Source organism: Ochotona curzoniae, unplaced genomic scaffold (assembly GCF_017591425.1).
Source record: "Ochotona curzoniae isolate NIBS_2020 unplaced genomic scaffold, NIBS_Ocur_1.0 scaffold_2453, whole genome shotgun sequence".
NCBI classification, from domain to species: Eukaryota; Metazoa; Chordata; class Mammalia; order Lagomorpha; family Ochotonidae; genus Ochotona; species Ochotona curzoniae.
The window spans coordinates 6467143-6484062 of NW_024467094.1; the positions used below are offsets into that span (position 1 = coordinate 6467143).

A 16920-nucleotide genomic window follows, 5' to 3' on the forward strand; every position below is an offset into this window, starting at 1 on the left:
CTGCAAGCCTGGAGACCATATAAAGAAATCCAGATACCTGGGTACCCGCGGCGCTTTCGGGGGGGCTGTGTAAATGTCATTGTGATTCATAACCCGCTGGCAGTCCCCAGGACCACCCGCCCCTCTCGCACAGCCCCCAGCTGGGTTCCTGCTGGCTGTCCCCGCAGGGCGCTGCACAGTAACCCGGCCTCCCCTGCCGGCTCTCCTGACGTCACCACTTCCGGCCACGCCACAGCCTGCCTGAGTCCCCCTCGGGGGTCCTGGTTCCTCCTCCTCCAGCCTCAGAGAGACGCCCACAGCTCCGTGCACAGGCTAAGCACCAACTCTCAGCTTCATGAACACCAGCGCTGTCCAGTTAAGTGCATGCATGGTTCTTTTTTTTTTTTTTCTGTTAAAAAGCAAGCCCAAACCCCTGCTTCCAGTATTCGTCTTACCCAGGTTCACAAAACATCTTCCCAGCAGTGTGCCACTGCAGGAGGTGGGGACCTCTTTCCAGAAATGAGCAAGTGTCCAGTGGACGCAGAAGGGGTCCGCACTGGCTCTGATCCCCGGCCTCCATGTTGCAGTCTGTACAATGGGTCTCCCCCAGCCCATGTCCCCTGTGGTTTGAGCTGGGCGGGTGTTGGCCCCTCCTCCCCCAGAGGTCCCGGGACGGGGGGGGGCAGCATCACTATTTATTCTGTGTTTGCCTAGGGGCTGCCAGCATGGGCCTGGCCAAGGCCACATCCCAAGGGGGCGGACAGATGGAAGCAAGCCATGCCACACTCATCATGTAACGACTAAAGATGGCACAGCAATGGCTAAGTATACCATAGCCCTCAGCCCAGTGTCCACGCAGGTCTGATGTCCCTGAGAGCACCCAGGACCCTGAAGACTGCGCATGTATCCCAGCAACAGGCAAGCTTCCCAGGCCTTCAGGGAGAAGAGGGCCTGTGGCAGAAACGTGCCCCCAGTGGCCGCTGGAGGCAGTGTCCTTGTGGCCCATGACTGCCCTTCATGCAGCCACATGACATGGCCCCACTGATTAATCTGGGTACCACACTGTAACTGTTTAAAGGTTCAAGTGTGGCCTGCCGGAAACCCAGGGAGCTCAGCCCTGGGCAGATCCCAACTCGGCACTGCCTGGAGGTGCTCGTGGCGGCTTAGGCCCCGTGAGATCCCGAGCGTCGCTGGTCTTGCGGCTGTGAATGAAGAAAGCTGCTTCATGTCAAAGGTGAGACTCACTTGCAGGTTCCAAATCCAATGGAGTGGGGAAGGTCAAGGCCATTCCCCACCTTGCATGGCTGAGGAGAGTCCCCCGCTCCCCAGTGCAGGAGCCCAGTTGGATCCCAGGGTCCCTCTCCTGGAGGGTTACACCACAGCCTACAGCTGCAAACAGCACTGCCCGCCAACAGGCCCCAGCTACCTTTTTGGAGGTAAGGGCCCTGTCCTGCCGGGACAAGAGCCGCAAGCCCCCTGCCCGTCCCTCTTCCCCCTCCCCCACTGCAATGACTCGGAGGCAGGAGAGTGTACAAGAGTTTATTTAATGATATCTGAATTTAGTTCTATCACGTGGGGCCCACGTTACAAGTTCCATCTGGGTCCATTACAACTCTAGCGGAAAAGAAAGCCTTAAAAAAAATCCACAACTTTTTCCATGTCATTAAATATATTCATATATAATAACCATAATATATTAGTATGCATTGGGAGGGAACGCTGACCCAAACAATATGTCATGGTCACAACTAAACATTTACAATTCTGAGTGATCAGAAATGCAGAAGGCCGGGGAGGGAGGGGCGGACCTGGGGGCAAGGCCTACCCCACCGAGGACACGTGGGACAGCCCTGGGGTGTGGCATGGTGCCAACCCAGCCCCCCACCACTGAGCCTCATCTGATTTTCAGGAGCAACTTCCGTCCTGGAGGAGACCGGAGATGGTTTTCAGTCTCCTCAGGGAAGCTGGTCCCCAAGCCCCTTGGGGGGGTCTCCATCACACTGCCCACCTGGGCTCTGGCTGAGCTCCACAGGGAGCTGAGGACATCTGCCCACCCCCGCGCTTCAGTGGAGCAGGTATGTGGCTGGTGGAGACACCATGTCACCCGGCTGCAGTGCCCAACTGGTGCATTGGCTTGAATAACAGAGACTAACCCGGCACATTTCTGTCAAACACCTACCGCTCGCAATGCAGGTTAATAACACTTCAGCACTCAACTCGGGACCTAGCTCTGTTTCCTGTCCCTTCCTATCTGTACAAGCCTCCACGCCTTGGTCCTAGGTGCCAGCTCCTCCCTGGGGGAGGGAAGGGGCGTGATGAGAGGAGCTGTGGGTGGGGCCTGCAGGTGCCAACTGGGACTTCTTCCCAACCCTGGCACCTCTGGGGAGGGGGGAGGCAGGCTGGCAGTTCAGGGAGAACCTTGGGGACCACCAATGTGGGTCACGCAGTGGGATGGGGCTGCCACTGTCCCCTCTGCATCCGTGCAGGCAGAAACCACAGCCAGTTGCTGTGGGCCCCCACCACGCTGCCCCCTACAGCTAAACCACCCTCCTCAGGTGACCTGGGAGCAGTGACACTTGTCATGGTTCCTCTTCAGAGGCAGCAGCCAGGGCCAGCCGCTGGACCTTGGAATGCAGCAGCCTGGCCTTGGTGACCATTTTCAAGTGTGGCTGCGGAGCCAGGTCAGGTGCGACTCTGGACAGGGAGACTGCAGTTCCACAGTGGAGGTGGTGGGCGAGGACACACCAAGAGCAAGGGGGTAAAGTGCCTGGCACACAGCAGTGGGGACGTGGCAGGATGGAAGGGCTCAGTACGGGTGGGGCTGAGACCGAGGGGTTGAACAGCCCTCCCGATGTGTCCCTGTGGAGCAGCCAGACCCCGGACAGGGGACCTGCGGAAGCTGGGTCCTTCCACCCTCAGGGGCTGCCTCCCCCGCCCCCACCCCCCAGGGTCGTGTCTCCTCGTGGCTTTGGAAGACAAAGGTGGGCATGGTAGATGGCCCGAGAGCCAGAATTGAGTGTGCTACGGCCAGCCCAGGCTATAGTGAGACAGCCAGCAGAACCAGCAACCCTCCCCTCTGCCCTCGCGCAGGAGGGCAGCAAGAGGAAGTGGTTGTGGCTCCCTCGGCTGCGGCCAGGAACCCGGCCATCCCCAGCCCTGCCTGCCAGCCCTCTCTTCTCTCCCAGCCAGGCCCCCACCAGCTCTGCAGCCCGCTTTCTGTGCCCATGCCAGCCCCATCCAGCTTCCACACTGCTCCAGGGACCTTGTGGGAGCCGACGTCATTCCACAAACAGTGTTGCCGCCCCCTCCCCTGGAAAAATGTCATAAAGCAAGCCAGGTCCAAGTTTCCAAAAAGGAAACTCTGTGGGAGGTTTTTTGCCTTTGCAGAGTGGCAAGTGGCCCTGGTGCGAGGCAGTGACCACCCGGCTGGGCCTTCTCCGGGCTGTCCTTGAGCTGGTGCCCTTCGTGTGGCTGAGCCAGAACCCGGGGCTGTCCCCAGCTGGCAGGGGCAGGCACCCAGTAGGGGTCCCCTTTCTTCTCCCCACTGAGGGTGACTCCCCCCCCCCCCCCCCCCGTCAAACCCCAGGACCCTTCCTTGGAAAACCAAGAAAGTGGGAAGCCAGGCAGACAAGAGGCCACATGGATAGGCTGTCCCTCACCCGCTGCCCCTTCAGAGGGTCCCCACAGCCAGGTGTCCTGTGTGGATTCCTCGAGAGAGAAAGGCCAAGGGGTGGGCGGAGCTGGTGCAGGGCTGGAATTCACAGTTCTCCTCCCCTCTCCTCCTCAGGAACCTATCCGTGACCTGTGCCTGGGCCAGCCCCCTCCCCGGCAACCCCCGCCTAGCCTCCCCCCCAACCCGCCCCCCACCCCCGGAAAAGCGTGAATGCGCGTCTCAGCTCTGTGAGGAGCCCCGTGAGGTAGCTAAGTCTCGCCCTCATTGCTCCAGGGCCTGCGGCGCTCCCTGCCCTGCACCTGCTGGCAAGCGCAGGGGTGGGGCGCGCAGGGTGGGCCGCCGAGGGCCCCGCCTTCCCCCTCCCCTCCCCGGGCCAGCCCCCGAGGGCCAAGTCCACGCAGCAGCCTCGGTGGCCCGCCCCGCGGGTGGAGAGGGGGGCTCCCCGGGCGCGCGCCGCCGCCGCCACCTCCAGGCTAGGCCTTCTTACACCTGCCCTTCTTCTCACGCTGCTGGAACTTCCGCAGCCGCCGCGCCCACGTGTCCCGCCACTGGATCACCAGGCTGCTCTTGTCCGCCACGAGGCCGCCCTGGTCGGGGGGCGAGTCCTCGGTGTTGCCCAGCAGCAGGTACTTCTTGAGGGTCTTGATCCTGGGGCACCTACAGGTCACGTCTCGCGAGCGGATCCACAGGCTCTGTTCGCCGCGGCGGATGCGGCCCGCGCCTTGCTTGTACACCGAGATGACGTTCACGGTGAATTTCCACCAGTCCGTGCCCTTGTCTGCTTTCAGGACATGGATCTGCACGGCTGCAAGGAAGCGTGGGCACGGGGTGGGTAAGCACAGAACAGAGGAACCCAGCAGGGGGCCAGGAGACCCCAAAGCCACCACGGGCACGGCCTGGGGAGGCGGTGGGGTGGGCAGGCCCTCCCTGAATCAAGCCCTGCATTCCCCCATGGAAGGGGCCACCCAGTGCTGCCTATGGGGACCAGCCCCCTCTGCCACTGCCAGGGTCCAGGAAGGCCAGGCAATGCCTACAACAACTGACCTGGTCCCCAGCATGCTACAGGCACCCACTTCTCCTAAGACCCCAATCATGGACTCAGAACCTGGCACCTACCAATCCACACAGTGGGTGCACACACAGCTCTGCCCACCTTCCCTGCTGACTAACTTTTCTCAAGCACACCTTCAGTCCCAGGGGACACCCCCCTGCACCCACCCACGGCCCAGGGTGCACAGGATGCCTCCTACATGGGGGGGAGGGGGAAAGGGTGGATTTTCTCATATTTTCATTTCAGCTGTTCCTGGGCATCCTGAACTTTGCACTCCAGTCGGAGGGCTCCAAAGAATGGCTGCCATGGCAACCGTTTCCATGTTTTTGTCACCAAGGGACTCAACACTCAGTGTGAACTCTTGGCGGGAGGAGGGGGCACTCTGGAGAAGTGGCTGGGCCATGTGTATCTGACTGCAGACGGAGGTCACCGTGGCAACCAAGAGGGGGATCCCACCCCGCCCCGGCCACCATGAGAGCCCCGGTTTCCTCTCCCCAGGACTGAGCGGAATGCACAATGAACCTCGCGCGGCCCGAGCATCTCTTCACGCCCTCCCACACCCGCCGCTGGCAAGGGCGTACGCTCAGACCCTGCCCTGGAGAGCCAAAGTGTAGCTGCAGATTGGGTCCACAAAGAGCCACTGAGATGACATCACGAGGGTGGGCCCGAACCGACAGGGTGGTCCTTGTGAGGATACATTCACTGCCACAAGGCAGCCATCTGCCACCTGTACAACCAAGGTCCTTGGGAGGACTGACCGCACCTACCCTGAGCTCAGACCATGGGATCTGTGCCAGGGGCCTCAGACACTTGGGCCCCAGCTCGGCACCCAAGGACAGGTCCAGTGCCATCTCTCGGGGGTGGGGGTTAGGGGGAAGGGTGCTAAGAGGTGACCAAAAAAAGGGGGCAAAGTCCAAGCTTGGTCCAGCTATGCCCATGAAGATCACCCCACTCCCTGCAGGAGCTCTAAGTACAAGCAGAGGGTCAGGCAGCCGCTCCCCAAGGCAAAAGCCCCAGAAACTTGGGGGGTGGGACAGCCGCCTCTCCCCCGCTCGGGGCACAGGACCGCACCTTGCTGCCCTTGACAGAGCATCTGGCCCCATCTCCCTTCCACACCCCAGCAGGCGCCAGGGTGGGACTGGGCGAGGGCAGGGGAGGGTGGGCCCAGGAGTCAGGGCACCGTGTTGGACACAACCCCCCGTTTCTGCTGCACTTGGCACGGCCTCTCCCCGTTACACAACCCTCCAAGTATGTGCAGCCTCCACTGTGCACATACGGCTGAGAACATTCAACATACATCGTCCTGATGGTGACCTCTGTCTCGCCACAGACCTGCCACCAGGAGCCAGACGTGCCCGTGACATCCCTGGAGCAGGAGGCTGCCCCTCACAGGACTATGGAACTTGAGGACCCACCCAGCCTGCAGGGGTTGTGCCAGGATTAAAAGGTAGGGCCTTGGGTGGGGGCAGCCCTGGTGCCCTTGCCCTTCCACTGCACAGCCCCAACATTGGCCATCAAGGTGGGGGCCACCTGAATGGGTGCTCCAGTGCCCCCAGGGCAGCCCTGGCCATGAGCCACCCAGCCTGTAATCAGCACCCCTCCCACCCTGGGAAGTCAGTGATGGGAGGTGGCTGGGAACAGAGTGGAGAACCCCACAACTCCCCTGGGATCAAAGCTCCCCCACCTTGTGTCCAGTGTGATGGCCTAGTGGCTAAATCCTTGCCTTGCATGCACCGGGATCCCATATAGATGCCAGTTTATGTCCTAACTGCTCCACTTCCCTTCCAGCTCCCTGCTTGTGGCCCGGGAAAGCAGTAGAGGACGGCCCAAAGCCTTGGGACCCTGCACCTGCATGGGAGACCCAAAGAAGCTCCAGGCTTCAGATCAGCTCAGTTCCAGCTATTACGACCCCTTGGGGTGGGAACCAGTAAATGGAAGATCTGTATCTCTGTAAATCTAATAAAAATGAATCTTTGAATAAAAAAAACTCTTGTGTCTGGCTGGAGGAAAGCTGTTGGCTCCGCCTCCATTTGCTTGCCATGGGTGTTGCTGTAGCAGCGAAGGGCCCTGCTGGGCGGGGATGAGGCGGGCCCCCTGCACGTGGGGACACTTCTGTGGGTTGTTGGACCTCCTCGAGGTCCCTCGGTGGATGGGCTGGCTCTGGGGAGGAATCCTCCCAAGGGAGCTTGGGTGGTCTCCCCTTCCCCCCCCACCCACCATACCTTCCAGTTGGGCCTGTCTGGCTAGGAAGGCTTGTCGTCCGTCTGCCTCAGAGGACAGACAGGGGAGGGATGCTTGACCCACAGCGACCATTGAAACCACGCGTCCCATAAATCTGCCGGCAGAGAAAGCACGGCGGGAGCTGGCAGCTGCCTTCGAGAAATGTGGCTCTGACCACATGCCTCCCAGACGGCAGCCAAATCTTAGTTACGCTCATGAACGCTGATCTGCCCAGGACCCACACACCCGATACGGGGTGGGGACAGAGCGGCCCTGCTGGGTTTCCATCAGGTGAGGCGGGAGCTGGAGCCTCGCCATAGCCAACCCCCACCAGCTGCCCCAGGGACACTCGGCGATCCTGGGTGCCACTTCCGGCCACACTGACCTTGGCTACGCTAACAATGCCACCGAGGGGCTGGCTAAAGCCCCTCCCTCCACAGTGCACCTGTGCCTCTCTCAGCTGCCTCAGTTTCCCCTCGTGCCTGGGCTCTGTCCTTGGGAAGGGAGAGGGGTTTAAATGAGCCGCCATCTGGCTTCCTGGCTCTCCCCAGAGAAGGTATGAGGAGATGAGGGCAGCTAATGGCCCTCTGCCCTGGAGCTGGGCTTAGCCCATCTTCTCCCTCTATGCTTGCAGGCTCACGAGCAAGGTCACAGCTTTGCCAGAGTTTCAACTAGGAGAAGGGACCTGGTGCCTTGCACACAGCAGCGCATGAGACAGCCAAGGGCTCCTCCCCTCCTGAGCCTGCCCAGCTGCCCCCTAGTTCAGTGCTCAAGTAGCCCCTCCCCCTAACCTTCAGCTGGGGCTGGACCTACCACCACGGGGCTGCCATGGGTCCACCTCAGGGAGAATGAGGTCCACACGGCTCCATGAGCTGCCCTCAAGCCCTGTGGCCCACTCCCTGGCTGGCCCCACCCCCAGAGAGGTGCCCCCTCCCCCAATGGGAAGATGGGTTAGCGAGTGTCCCCCCCCACCCGCCCAGACCTATGCCCTTGGAAGTAGCTCCTGTGCAGGCGGCAAAGGCCAGCCTCCACAACCCAGCCTTACTCCACACCCCGACCAGGGCTGAGCTCACCCCCAACCTGCCACACCCCCTGCTGGGAGCTGCATGGGAGCCCAGCACTGCCCCTTCCCACAGTGGGGCTGGCGTTTGCAGCTGCCCCAGGACACTGCCCCAGGTAGGAGGGGCATCAGGCACTACCTATAACCAGCTTTCAGCTCTGAAGGCCCATAAGTCAAACCTTCTTAAAACATGCTTCCCTGGGCAAAATCTAAAACAGGAAACCAAAGCAGGCCACGGAGCAGGGGCAGGGCAGGGCGGGGGGCGGGCAAGGCTTGGCTCTGGGAAGGAAGTGGTGTCTGCTGGCAGAGCTGGGAGCTGGCAGTGGGGGAGACTATGGTGCAGGTCCTGAGGCAGCCATGAATGCCATGAAGAGCCCCTGGGGCAGTGAAGGGGTCAAATCAGTGGCATGCAAGACACAAATCCAAAGGCAGGGATACCTGGTCTACCACGCCCAGTTTCCACATGGCCACACAGTCCAGAGGGCAGACCCAGATCCAGCTGCACAGGCACCTAGGACAGATCCACTTCCACCCCACAACTCCCAAATCCTAGCTCTTGGGGTGGGTGCACTTCTTGTGGGCTCAGGGGGTTTTCTACATGACCTGGTGGTCACCCACACCCCATGACCTCAGGTTGACTCATGCAGCCCCTAGCACCACATCTGGGTTCCATATGGGGCCGGCCCCTGGGGAGGGCAGGTCACATCTGGCTGGGGGCCTTGGAGGCTCTGCAGGGGGCCGCCGACACCAGGGGTGGGTCAGCAAGCCTCCACAACACCAGGCCATGTGCTGTTCTCTGGCACCAGGGAGGTGGGGGGGAGAAGGCAGCTCCTGCGGCAGCCATGGCAGAGCCATGCCGTGACCCCCGTGCCCACATCCAAGACCCAAATGCCATTCCATGAGGCAGCTCCATCCCTGTGCTGGGAGCCTGAAGAGACTAAGTCCTCTCTGGAGTAGCTGTCGACCCCAAGGTCAAGGGCAGGCCCCAAGCTGAGTGACTTGATCGGCCAGAGCTGGGCACACACCGATTCCGGGGCCAAGCCCACCAAGGCCTCACACCCCACAAGGCCTCACAGTCACTGCCCATTCCCCTCTTATCCATGCCCATGGGATCTGATGATGCCCAGCACTGGGACAGAGATGCCAACTCTACCTCTGCCCGCCCCCATTCCTGTCATCTGGACCATCCCTCCCACCTGAGTGTGCATGCGCGCGCACACACACGCACACACACTCCCAATTATCCCCATGTCTGCCCAGGGATGCCAGCAGTGGTGCCCCTGGGCCCACTCGTCTGCAGCCGTCATGCTGGGAGCCCAGGAGGAGGACTGGGGACAACAAGTCCTCCCGGGGAGAAGCATCCTGGTTTTTTCCATGTGGTGGTGCCAAAATGTCTTTCAACAAAAGGGGTGACTAATCAACATTTCTGGGAATGAATCTTTTTTTTCCAAGAACCGGCACGAGTGAAATGATCTCACCTTCCAGCCAAGAAGCCATCCCTGCCTCCCACCCACCACCCTTTGGGGTCCTGGGGAAAAGGGGCTAGCTAGTGGCAGCTCCCAGGCCACCCGAGGCAGCAGTGGTGGGATGGACAGTGGGTGGGGTGATGTATGAATGTTGGCCTCATCCCCAACCTTCCTGGGTTAGCCTGCCCCCAGCTCCAGTGCCTGCAGCCTCTTCTCCTTCCCACCTGGGGTCCTGTGGTACATGGTGCCTATGGGTTCCTGGTTGCCTATGGTTGCCTCCTCCAGGAAGCCTTCCTTCCCATCCTCTGCAAGGGACAGGGGCAGTGCTCTGTACATATGCCCAGTACAGGTTGTAACCAGGCCACAGGTCTACCTTCTGTGGTTCTGGTCCGAGTGTCTCGCTCCACTCTTGAACCAGAAACTCCTGAAGGCCAAGGTTAAGTTCTTGTTGATTTGTGAGCTGGGCACTCAGAGCAAGCAAGGCTGAGATGGCCTGGGAAGGAGGAAGAGGAGAGGGGACACAAGAGGCAAGAAGACCAGAAAACCAGCCAGGGAAGACCCTCCACTCTCATGAGTCCTGCATCCAGGTACAGGTGCCCAGGGCAGGGAGCTCCAGCAGGGCCGTATCCATTACACACACACACATACACCTGTGCCCAGGGCATCCCCATGAGGACAGGCCCTCTCCTGGGCACACCTCTCCCAGGAGACTGGCTGACCCGCTCATTGGCCCTTCTCCCTGGCTTACTCCACTCCCAACTCCACCCTCCAACAGGGTCCTGCATTTGCAAGGTGAGCTAGAATCCCCTAGAGGGCAACAGAGGACTGAGGTGGCCCCAGGAGAGCCGGGAGCAGGTGCCAGGAGCAGGTGCCAGGAACAGGTGCTGGAACAGGTGTGGGGAGCCAGTCCTGCCCTGGACATGGCACCTGGTGTGGCAGGACCACCACCACTGCTTGCCAGAGAGTGAGGGTGGGGGTGGACATCATATTTCCTTCCTGGCACCTCTTCCCTATTTGGAAAGTTAGAAAGAAAGAAAGAAAAAAAACAGGCCCTGGGAGAGCTCCCTGGCCCAAGTGCCCACAGACCAGAGAGGTTGACTGGACATGAGAAGTAGGCAGGCCCAGGCCTGGGCATTGAGGCCCCATCCCCTTACCCAGGCCCACCCTGATTCCTCCTTGCCTGGCACAGTGCCCATCCCAAGCAGCCCTATACTACCTCCCTTGCTCCAACCTCTGCAATACCGCTCCTCAACATAGGGTCAACAGAGCCCTAGACGGGCACTCTCCCTGGTTCCCAAGGCAAGTCTGTCCCAAGCTGGCCTGGAGGAGGAAGGGGACCAGGGTAGGCGGCCGGGCCTTCCCCAGCAGGGGCAGCAAACCCGAGGTTCTAATTAGCAGCTTCAGGAGCATCCAAGTGCCCTGCAAGGGAAGGAAATGTGTTTCCTAATTGGCCCCCCACCGAGTGTCAGCCAGAGAACCCGGGGATTACAAACTCCGAGCCAGCTCTCAGCCAGCCCTGCCTGGCCTGCTCAGCGGCTGCTCAGCTGCCCTGCCCTGCCCTCTGATCACCCCCAAGCCAGCTCCCGCATGTCCTGCTGCTCCAGCCAGGGGGCCTGGGGCCCAATCACTGATGCATGGAAGACTTGCCAAAGGCCCAGAGCAAGGCCTGAGCCCGGGGGTGCCCATCCTGCCCCGCTGACTGCTCACTGCATCTCCTGGGGTTCCCCCGAGCCTCCCAGGAGTCCCTGCAAGTCCCTGAGGAGGCTTCACTGCTCCTGCTCCCCACTGTGTGTAAACACACACACACACACCCCTGGATGGTGAGCTGGGAGCCTTGCCCCCCAAAACACTTCAGTGCACCTGCTTTCTAGGGAGCAGGCCTGGAACCCAAACTCCAGCTGTGTTCAATCGGAAGGCAGTTGGTCCCCAGCCAAGCTTGGGCTGAGGCTAGGACCCCAGTGTCTGGGTATTGCGAGGGGCTGTGGCCCACAGCAGGAAGTCAGAGACCACTGTCCCCTCAGTGCCCCCTCACACACACCTGCCTTCCTTCTGCACTCCCCTGGAACCACAGCAGCATGAGGCCCTCCTTAGAGGCTGAGCCATGCCAGTGCCGTGCAGGTGGATGCCCAGAGCTGCCTCTTGCCTTCATAACCCATTCTGTTGGGCACTGTGATAGAGCAGCAGCAAAAGGACTAAGACAGGCATCAACAGTCCTGGGGGCAGCATGGTTAAAATGGCCCCACTGGGGTACCCTATAGAGTTTCCCTACAACCTCCTGCTGTGTGAGTCTTGCCCTTTAAAGGACCCATAGGTAGTAGTGAGGCCCCCTATGCTGGGCCAGTGCCCACCATGTGATCTGAGTGGAACAGAACCCCCACTTCTAACACCTGCCACAAGGAGGGTAACAGGTGGGGTCAGGTGGGCAGAGGGCCAAGATCTGTGGCCTGGTGGTCCAGGAGGCTAGACTCTGTCTGGGACCGCACCAGGTGGTTTCAGGGTGTGCCCGTATGAGAAGGAGTTCAGCAAAGATGGGGAGGGAATCCAAGTGTCCCCAGGACCCACAAGGAAGAGAAATGAAGCTTTGGGAGGAGCCTTGTGGCATTGTGGTTAAGCTGTTGTCTGCAACATGCCGGCATTCCAATTCAATCTCTGGCTGCTCTGCTTCCAATGTAGCTCCCTGCTAACATGACTAGGAAAGCAGCCAAGGATGGGCCCAAGTGCTGGGGCCCCTGCTGCCCATACGGGAGACAGTCCAGGGATCTGCCATTTACAGCTGAAGGACAGAGTGGGAACTAGCTCAGTACCTTCCAGAAAGACACCTTGGCCCCTTCTCCTCCCTGGAACAACTTAAAGAGCCCCTCCAGGACAAGGAAAGACAGAGGGACAGATGTAGGGCAACCTGGACCCGCGGGCCCTCAGCTCACAGGGAACTCCCTGAATGCCACACAGCCCCCCGCTCAAGTCCCAGCTGGCAGGAGGACCCGCTGGGCAGCACCCTGCCAACGCTGAGGCCCAAGACCTCTCAGGGCTTCTGTTGGCACCCCCTGCCTTGTTCAAGCCCCACTCCACCCCCTCAGCTCTCTCACACCTCACCTGCTGAGCCCACAGGTTCTCTAGGTCCCTCCAGCCCCGCTGACTTTGATCCTGCAGCAGGAATGGCCTCCAGCCAAACAGACACCACCATGTCAGCTCATCTCCCAGGGGAGGGGAGTGGCTGGAGCAGACACACAGTGAGAGCAGGTGATGGGGGGGCGTGGACACAGGACCCTCTTCCCTGTGGAAGAGTGCCTGAGGGCATGAATGCCAGGTCAGGACACAGGTGCCAGGCAATCTCTACAGGTGGCCCCCAAGGTTGCCAACTGAGAAAGGCCTCAGAGGGGGCTCCCTGCGGAGGCTATTAGTCATGAGAGCTGGGCAAGATGCAGATTCCCAGGTCAGGCACAGCCTGGAGGGGGGTCCATATTCTCTCTCTCTCTCTTTCACACACACACACACCCCAACCTCCTGCCCCCTTTCTGATGCCCGCCCACTATCTAGTCTCGGCCACACAAACATGGGTCACAGGCACAGGGGCACATACAGGAACACACAAGCCCAGAGAGGCCAAATGGCCATGCAGTGGCAGCAGTGCCAAAGGTCAGCCTGGGAATCCCAGCCTGGCCACTGCGCTGCAGAACGAGGTGGGGGTAGAATCTGGGTCTGCCTGGCCCCTCATACATCCTTGTGCCTGAGGGCAGAGGTGGCAGGGAGGGGCGTGGGATCTGTCAGTCACAGGGCTTCTGTGATGGACACCCACCTGCAAGGCCAGCCCTGCTCCTGGCCACACCCCCTCCCGGACCCCGCCCCTCACCCCTGGCCCCACCACTCACCATAGTCCTTCTTGCAGTACTTTTTCATGTTAATCTTCAGCTTCCCTTTGGAGGCCTTGCAGTAGGAGTCACAGTCTGCAGGGGGCGGGGGTGGGAGCAGAGCACAGACACAGACCAATTAGGCAAGTGATGAATAGGCTGGGGAGGCCTGGTGATGCCCAGCGCCCGGCTGGCTAAGTGCTCAGGGCACGCCCGGCCTTCCCAAGAGGCCCTGGGGACAAAGGGGCCGGAGCCTGAGGCCCGCTTCTCCAGCCCCATGAAGCCGCCTCGGCTTCCAGGAGGAGACTGGGAGAGGAAGCTCTGTATCTCCGTGCTCCTTGCCCTGGTCTCCAGAGTCCACGCCTACGAATGACTGCCCCGTTTTTAGGACCTAACTGGAGTCTGATTCAAGCCAACAGAGGCCTCCTTGTCACCCCGCAGCCAGGGTCTGTGGTAGGCACTGGCTTTCAAGGCGTGGAGCCTCTGGCTGGGGTCAGGTGGCGACAAAAGAGGTCGCAGGGGGAAATTAGCAGCCCGTGAAGCATCGGAAAGCCCCTTTGGTGTCCACTCTGCTGGAGTGCGCAAATGAGCAGGACTGTCCTATTGGGCCCCACCGCTGAGAGGTGGGGCTGCTAGTACCACTGGGGGCAGGGCACACCAGCCCCCAGGGCCAGCCTGGCGGGGCATGCACAGGGCGCCGAGGTCTGCCAACTGATGGACCTGCTGCTCCCAGGGGTGGTCCTGTCAACTCCCAAGCCAGCCCACCCACGCTGGCTCCTCTTCCCCGCCCCCCCAGTCATTTCTGTTTCCTGGACCAGGAGACAATTCCTTTGCAAAATCATCACGTGATGCCCTAAGCACACAGCCACAGCCGAGCCTGTCAGAGGCCCAAGGTCTCTCCCACACATTCGGCCCTCAGTACTAGACACACCCAATCACAATTCATTCTGACATGTGGGTGCCCTTCCCATTCTGCAGACCCCAGAACTGAGGCCCGAGAAGGGTGAGCCACCTGCTCATCGCAACATAGGCAGGGCCCGGACCTGGGGCTCCAAGTACCAAGATCACCATCCCAGGTCGTGACAGGCTATGTTTCCAGGGGCACCAACAGTGTGAGAGTGAAACTCTGAGCTGGGATGAGGGATGCCCCGTGGTTTAGAAATTCCCAGATTGGTGACCAACCAAAGCACTGGCCTTGACTGGCACTTGGGGGTCAGGTATGCTGAGGGAGGGAGAACCAGGGACCAGAAAAGTGAATGTCTGTCTGTCTGTCTGTCTGTCTCTCACTCACACACACACACACCAGGTTTGTGCCACAGAAGGGTAAGCCACTGCTTGGGACACTGGTCCAGGTCCCAGCTGCCTCACTTCTCATCCAGCTCCCTGCTGATGTACCTGGGAAAGCAGAAGATGACCCACATGCCTGGGTCCTTGCCATCCACATGGAATTTCTAGTTTGGGCCTGGCCCAGACTTAATGCTTGTAAGTATTCGGGAACTGAACCAGTGGATGGAAGCTTATTGTCTGTCCCACCTTCCCTCCCTCCCTATTGTTCTTTCAACAAACAGAAAAGCTTAACACACATGTGCACATACACGAACACACATAAGCAACTGCCCCAAGAACAAGAACCACAGAGAGGGAAACCCTAGGCCAAGGAGAGGGTGAGCAGTGACGTAGGTGGGGGCACGAAGGCAGGCCTCTGCAGTGCCACCTGTCTCCAGCCCACGGCTTCACGGCTGACATCTGTAAGAACATCTGCCCCAAAGCTTGGCCCTGGCCGCATGGAAAGCAGGATGCACAGCCCAGGGCTCTCCATCCAAGTGAAAACAGCTCCATCCCGTTGCCTTGGCAGTCAGGGATCCAGTGTCCCACCCCAAACCCCACTCCCTCCTGGGCAGTCCCTCAGCATCCCCAGGCAGGGACAGGTTTCCCTGCCCCTCTGGGGGTCATGTACTGTGCTAGGAGCACCCTCAGGAGAACTCTCTCTGAGTGGACAGTGATGGACTTAGTTAGCCAGCAGGCTTTCACCCTACCAAGTCTGAGAAGATGAGATGACAGCTAATGGCAGTCCTCACACACAAGTCAACTGCACCACCACTGCCCTCCCATGCCACACCTGGCTGCCAAGCCAGGGATATGGCCGAGGCTACTGGGCATCTCTCCATGTCCACCGGCAACCTCGGACTCACCCTCTTGGCCTTCTTGTGACGTTGGTGCAAGCTGCGAATGGGCCCATACCAGCACTTCTACCTGTCACCAGGAGCAAGGCACTTCTGCCACCCTGCCTCCTCTGCGTGGGTACAGGCACCTCTGTATCTCTACCTTGATCGGCAGGGGTCAAGTGCACCAGCCCTCGGAGCCTCTTAGAAGGTTCTGAGGGAAGGATGCTGTGCCCAGCGGCAGGGTGAGGGCACTTGGGCTGGCCTTTAGCCTAGTGGTTAAGATGTCCTTGTCCCACAGAAGGGTTGCCTGGGTGCAATATGTGACACCAGCCTCCTGTTGGTGCAGACCCTGGAAGGCAACAGAAATGGCTCTGGTGTTGGGTCCCTGCCACCCCCATGGGAGACCTGGATTGAGTTCCTGACTCCTGGCTTCAGCCCTGGCCAAGTCCCTGCTGTTGGGAAAATCTTTATCATAAAATGACAAGGAAACCAGGGCTCTAAGAGGCACCTAGCTGGTGGAAGGTGAGCCCGACCCAGGTGGGCAGGTGGAAGGAAGGGAGGCAGACACATCTGGGCCTCCAGGGCCATTCTGCCAAGCCACTGTCATCCACAGCTTTTCTCTCCAGAGCCAAGGACGTACCAGGGACAGAAAGACCCTCCCTGCAGCATGACGGCCCACACCACCCAATCACATGGCAGCCTTGCCCTGCTTACCGCAGTCCTGACCGTGAGTACCAAGTGTCTGCTCTCGGCACAGCCGTAACTCCAGGGTACCAGGGTGATATCTCACAAGCACCTCTTAACACCTGGAACCAACCCCCCAATTCACATCAGCCAACATCAACTCCGGCTTCTCAGCCCTGGTTTTTAATCCCAGCTATAGGTGGAATATGCCAGAAGCTTGAAAAACACTAATGCTCCCAGTCTTACCCCCAAGAGGTTCTGTGGGGTGGAGGGAGTAACATGAAAGTCTACTTTTATTTTTTTAAGTTAAAGTGGTACTTATTTGAAAGGCAACATGAGCAAGAGAGAGGGAGAGACAGACAAACAGATCATCCATGCACTTGTTCCTTCCCCAATGGCGACATCAACTGGGGCTGGACCAGGCTGAAGCCAAGAGCCTTAAATTCCACCCAGGTTTCCCATGTGGGTGGCAGGGGTCCAAATACTCAGGCCATCTCCTGCTGCATTTGTAGGAAGTTGGATCGGAAGCACAGCAGCCAGGACTCAAACAGGTGTTCTGATAGGGAATGCTGGCATTTCAAGTAGAGACTTAACTTTATGTGCCACAGTGGTGACCCAGGAGGATTCCAATATTCATTTGGGGGTCAGCATGACTGAGTCAGAGGAGGCTGTGGGGCTGGAAGGTCCCTGAACCCATGGTGGGCTCACAGCTCCCAGTGTCGGAGGGGGAAAGCTTGCTTTATGTTGGAGGAGCCATTATCCTGGCCAGCCTTG

At 59.8% G+C, this 16920-nt stretch overlaps 1 protein-coding gene across 1 annotated transcript in view; it reads right to left on the bottom strand.

Moving 5' to 3' along the window:
- Nucleotides 1–4112: 4112 nt before the first annotated feature.
- Nucleotides 4113–16920, bottom strand: part of NTN1 (netrin 1) — a 139781-nt gene continuing 126973 nt past the window's right edge. The window contains exons 5-6 of the mRNA XM_041001039.1: nt 13319–13393; nt 4113–4457 (exon numbers count right to left, since the gene is read on the bottom strand). Coding sequence (XP_040856973.1) covers nt 4126–4457; nt 13319–13393 — 407 coding nt within the window. The 3' untranslated portion in view covers nt 4113–4125. The remainder of the gene's footprint in view (nt 4458–13318; nt 13394–16920) is intronic.